Raw genomic sequence first — 5,319 nt, 5'->3', positions numbered from 1 at the left:
ACGCGGATTAATTTGATACAAAGTGATAAATTTCATCAAATTGAACAAATAAATATAAAATGGATTCAAATCACACGAGGAAGATAGTTTCAACCTTAATGAAGTATTCGTCCTCGATCCGGGCTCACTATGGCCATCACTGATGAACAAGAGAAAGAGAAAATAATAGATAAAATAATAATATATTACTTTGAAATACGTGTGACAATGTCGCCTTTGAATAAAAATCATATCCTTTATATAGTAGGAGAGTTTCTTCCCTAGTACAATTCTAAAAAAGGTAAAAATCTTCTTTTTCGTTAATCAATGATCTGCTGCCGATACGAGCCGAGATCCGCGTCGTGATATCCGGTCGCGCTCAGATAACACGACCCTTCGTTAGTCGTGTGCAACCATTTGGTAAGGCTTTTCCGAGTTCTTGGAGCTTGAACCGAATCCGTGGGTATGGTCTTGATGGCTCCGGTGGTAAGCGATCTGTTCGGACATTAGCACGAGAGGTATATCGGGCCGGTCCAGGACATAACGACCCTCTGTTGGTCGTGCTCGATTGCCCGACATGTTCTCCAAAGTCGTTCAAGGTTAGGACCGATTCCGAACCATAACTCGATAAGACTCTTGCCCCGATTTCGGTCCCCTGTCATCATGTCCCGAGCTTGGATTATTTTGTCGGAGGCCGGGTTGTACCATGAGCTCGATTTGAACTGTATACACTCCTTTAATGACATTTTTGAAGAAATTAAAATACATATATACATAAGTTGAATTGTAAATATGTAATCACCAAAGAGCATGGTGGGATCAACGAGATCCCTCCACTCTTAAACAGAAACTACCTACTCCCTATGTCCCGATTTATGTTACACTTTTCGCTGAACGAGATTCAAACTTCTTAATTTTAACCATAATTTGAACATATAATCTTTAAATATTTTTAAATAAACTTATATATTCCGAAACTACGTAAAAAGTACTATAAATTATAGTAATTAACAATTTAAAAAATTAAAAGATATATGAAAGAATCGCGGGCCAAAGAAGGATTTATTTGATTCTCGAAATCCGAATATATACCTTCACATAAATTGAAATTGGAACAGAGAGAGTATTATACTTGTTTTATCGCTGATTTAATGTGAGCTTGATTTCTTCTGTTATTACTAGCTAAGAGAGTTTAGGCTTTGCTATTTATGTTCAAAGAGATGTTGCCGATTGAGATTTCAGCATTTTCATGCAAATCTTTTATCCCATGACTTCAATCAATGTATGGGTTCAACAGAACTTTATGTTTTGGGCTCAATCTTTAGTACATATGCAAAAACTTTATGCTTGTGAGTAAAACACATCAAACTCAAGCTGAAACCAGTGATCTGTAAATTCTAAATTCGCAAGCGATCAACAGGAAGACGACATTAATACTCTCCCCGTTTCAGTTTATGCGAATTTTTTATTTTATGAGAGCTAGTTTGACTAATCTTTACAGCTAAATTAGATTAGATTAACTCAATATTATGAAATTAAAATTTAAATATTCAAAAACTGTACGAAAAGTACTATAAGTTGCAATTCTTCTCATGTCAATATGATGAAAAGATACATTTTAAAATGTTGGTCAAAATTTATATAGTTTGAATCTCGAAAAAGCAAAAATATTCAAATAAACTGTAATGGATAGAGCAATACACTCAAGTGAATCAAATTTAGCAATAATTTATTAGTTAGAAATTGTGAAAGTCGGGGCCTATATGCATTTCTCTCATAAGTAATTCTTTTTTGTGATTTGTTCATAGATCTTTACTTAATTCCTCTACTCACCCTTCATTTCTAGTTTAGTTTTAGGAAGTAAGGTGATAAGCCTATTAAAGTTGGTTTGATCTCTCTAAGAACGATATTTAGAATACTTTTCATTCAGTACACTTGCATCTGAAAGTCTAATTTATTAATTAATTATTATGTGAGAAACTACTATGGAAACAGATTCTTATTACGATTTAATTTAATTTTTTACTTTAAATTGTAAAATTAATCAAGGTAGAAACCAAACCAAGCTATATGCAGTATATACTCCATTTCATTCTTTATTTTATTTCTTCAAAGACTATTATAGAAGTGGATTACCACGCCTAATTCCTTTGTGTTTTGGACTTACTTGAATTTCCTGCTCTAATTTAAATTCTGCATTTCATTAGCATAACAAAAATTGTATTCAAACTTAAAAACAAGAAGACAAAAACTTAACATTCCTTTTTCGTTTGCTGAAATAATTTATGAGTTACATTCTAGAGTATATCCAAACTTCACATGTTTAGTAACATGAGGTCGAATTACTATTAAAAATCATGGACTTAAGATCACTTAAATCCTATTATAAATTGATTATTGTATAATTAAGAAAATAATCTAATAGAAAAACCTATTATGGAACTTATTTTCTTTCTTATCCTAATGATCTTCAGGCCTTCACTCTAGAGGGCTATGAACAAGATTAGCCAAAGTTGTCATAGCATGTGATTGACCTGAAATAATTCCTGCAGTTGAAGGATTTTGTCCCAAAACAATACAATAACCATCATCATAATTCACCATTCCTTGTGCCATAGGTTGCCATACTAAGCTTCCTGCCATAGTTCCCCCTTCTTTTGCCAAATTGTAGATATTCCTATATACACTACTCATGAATGTGTCTCTTGAACTAAGACTGTATCCTTGACCTCTACTAGACTTGCCAAATTCAGCTAGCACTAGAGGTTTCTTTAGTATAGTTTTTGCATCTTCCCAATGGCTTGTAACCCACCTTTGCATCCATGCTAATTGTGCTTCATCGCTTTGTCCGGATACCCTATAAATGTAAAAAGTTAAAGATTTTTGCATTGTCGATGAGGTAAACAATGTTTGAACAACCAGGCTATTTATAAGGTGTTACGATGAAAAATATGAACTTGTGAGTGGATCAAAGATGTTAATATACCATTGATCAGTGTATAAGTGGATAGTGGCAAAATCTATCTCATTGATAAGATGGTTACTGATAAAATCTGTTCCGACTTGATAACCAGGATTAACTTGTTTCCTTTCAGGAACCGAATCACCATAGAATCCCTCCATTCCTACCTCCAACAAGTGTTTGTTGTCTAGTGACTTCACAAAACTTGCCATTTCTTGAACCCAAGCCTGTTGATGATATTTTATAGATAAAAAATCAGTTGATGATATTTCTAAAATTCAATTAGTTTGGAAATGAATTAAGAAGCATTACTTGATGCTTACATTAATGGTTTTTCCAGAATAGTCAGCTTGGTCGCGTGGCTCATTAATGAGTTCCCATGCCATGATTGTTGGATCATCTTTGTAAGCAACTCTAGTAATCGTATTGAATCTTGTAACGACATTCTGTAGCAATTTCACAAGAACATAAATTCATATATTAACCACCATATATCAACTTTGTTAATTTTATTTGATAATGAAGTATTACTTGGAAAAAGAAAAAGATTGCATGAATATCAAACAGTCGCTATTTAAGTGAAAAAGTTCCACACATTGTTACCCCATACCTTGATGTGATTCTTGTAATAACTTTTGAGCATAGGATGAGTATAGAAATCATCGTCGCTATTAATCTGAGCCCCTGCATTTCGTGCCCATTGGGCATATTGAGCTTTTCCTCCAAAGTCATTCCAGTTGTTTACAAAGCTCAAGATTAAGCGAACACCATATTTCTTAGCTTCCGAGATCACAAAATCCAAACCCTAAATCCATAAATATACAATAATAACCGTAAAATTAGACACCATTTAAATAAGTATCTAACTATTGACACATTTCATGCATAAATTTTATTGAAGGAATTTAACTTGTATTCCTTACATGGTGGAAAGAAATTTTACCAGTACAATTAAACTAGCTAGTTATAGTAGGCGGTTACTCTATTTTTTGGATTAACATATTAGATTTGATAGGTAGAATTATTTGTCGTCATAAGCCAACTTAACCTTTTAATCTTAAAACTCTTTTAGCGCAGGACATAAACTTTACCTGAAAAACTCGTTCATCGTAAATGCCAGGTGATATTTGTAATGCTCTATCACCTCCATCACTGAAAGCCCAGGTGCGACAAACAGAAAGGCCAGCAGCAGATGCATCTTTAAAAACCTCAGTGACTTTGTATCTCTCACTAGGCTCGGCAGCAACGTGCATCAACCAATAGGAGTTGAAACCATTGAATAGAAAAGGGGATCCATTGAGTTCAAAATGGGCACCCTTAACTGCTATAAACCCTACATTAGCATTTCTTGGAACCCTAGCTTCACATGTGAGAGCTAAAAATAAGAGCAAAAGGCCAGAAATACAGCTCGTTCTTGTAAAAGACATTTTGTAGTTTAATTTCTATATTGAATGAAAGAGATGTGATATGCTAGAGGTCACCTTCCTGTTGGCTTTTATAATGAGTTAAAGACTTGCAGGAACTAAAAATAGCAAAACTTGCAGGAACTAAAAAACTTTCCTAGTGGATGCATGGAAATTGAAATTTGGTAAGTTAACCTGAAAATATATTTTATTTATGAAAGTTATCATGGGATGTTGATAGAAGAGGAAGGCAGTTATTTGGTTAAAGCAAAAAGACATGTCTGTTGAAAGAATTATAACGACAAATTATGGGGAAAAGAAAAACGATAAATAAAGAAAAGGAAAAGGTGGAAGCTAGTGGTGTAATATGGGTGATGTATTGCATCCATTGGTTGGTTTTAGTTTAAGGTTTTAACTAGATCTGATCTGATGATAGAAATATACCCCATCCGTTTTAATTTACGTGAACTTATTTTTTTTTTAGTCCGTACCAAAAAGAATGATATTTTTTCCTATTTAAAAATAATTTACCTTTATGCAATGATTTATAACCTCATTTTACACCACAAATTTAAAAGTTTTCTTTCTTTTCTTAAATTTCGTGTCCAATCAAATGAGTTTATATAAATTAAAACGGAAGGAATATTATATACCGAAACGTGTGGTCAAGTGATTGTACAATTGGGTTAGTACATTTACTTCCTTTTTTTTTGGGATAAGGAAAATTTCCTGTAGAGAGTTCTTTTTTTGGTGCTTCTATGAAAGCATTTCCACTTTTTCTGAAAGTCCAGATCATTTGGTAAAGTGGGTTTTGGTATGTTCTATATTACAAATTTATTTATCCTTAATATTTAGGTTTTAACTTAATTATAAATTAATTGTTATACAATTTATCATTTATATATAAATAAGTTTTAAATGAGTATTTATTATCGTAGCCTTTTAATGTGAAAATCAAATTTCACGGATCTTTCG

At 32.8% G+C, this 5,319-nt stretch overlaps 1 protein-coding gene across 1 annotated transcript; it reads right to left on the bottom strand.

Moving 5' to 3' along the window:
* Window positions 1-2,296: 2,296 nt before the first annotated feature.
* LOC104112906 (mannan endo-1,4-beta-mannosidase 1) lies at window positions 2,297-4,408 on the bottom strand. Its single transcript, XM_009622947.4, has 5 exons — window positions 4,033-4,408; window positions 3,552-3,746; window positions 3,265-3,387; window positions 2,966-3,168; window positions 2,297-2,836 (listed from the first exon to the last, which is right to left on the bottom strand). Exons 1-5 carry the CDS (start codon window positions 4,366-4,368, stop codon window positions 2,458-2,460), a joined length of 1,236 nt encoding a protein of 411 aa, XP_009621242.2. The 5' UTR covers window positions 4,369-4,408; the 3' UTR covers window positions 2,297-2,457.
* Window positions 4,409-5,319: the final 911 nt, after the last annotated feature.

Source organism: Nicotiana tomentosiformis, chromosome 1 (assembly GCF_000390325.3).
Source record: "Nicotiana tomentosiformis chromosome 1, ASM39032v3, whole genome shotgun sequence".
NCBI lineage: Eukaryota > Viridiplantae > Streptophyta > Magnoliopsida > Solanales > Solanaceae > Nicotiana > Nicotiana tomentosiformis.
Note: the sequence above shows the minus strand (reverse complement) of the source record. Positions and strands in the feature narration are given on the sequence as shown.

Coding starts and splice junctions, on each gene's coding strand:
- LOC104112906 (XM_009622947.4), bottom strand. CDS start 4,368: ATGTCTTTTACAAGAACGAGCTGTATTTCTGGCCTTTTGCTCTTATTT. Junction 3,747..4,032: donor ACGATGAACGAGTTTTTCAG/GTAAAGTTTATG, acceptor TTATGGATTTAG/GGTTTGGATTTTGTGATCTC. Junction 3,169..3,264: donor ATTCTGGAAAAACCATTAAT/GTAAGCATCAAG, acceptor TATCATCAACAG/GCTTGGGTTCAAGAAATGGC.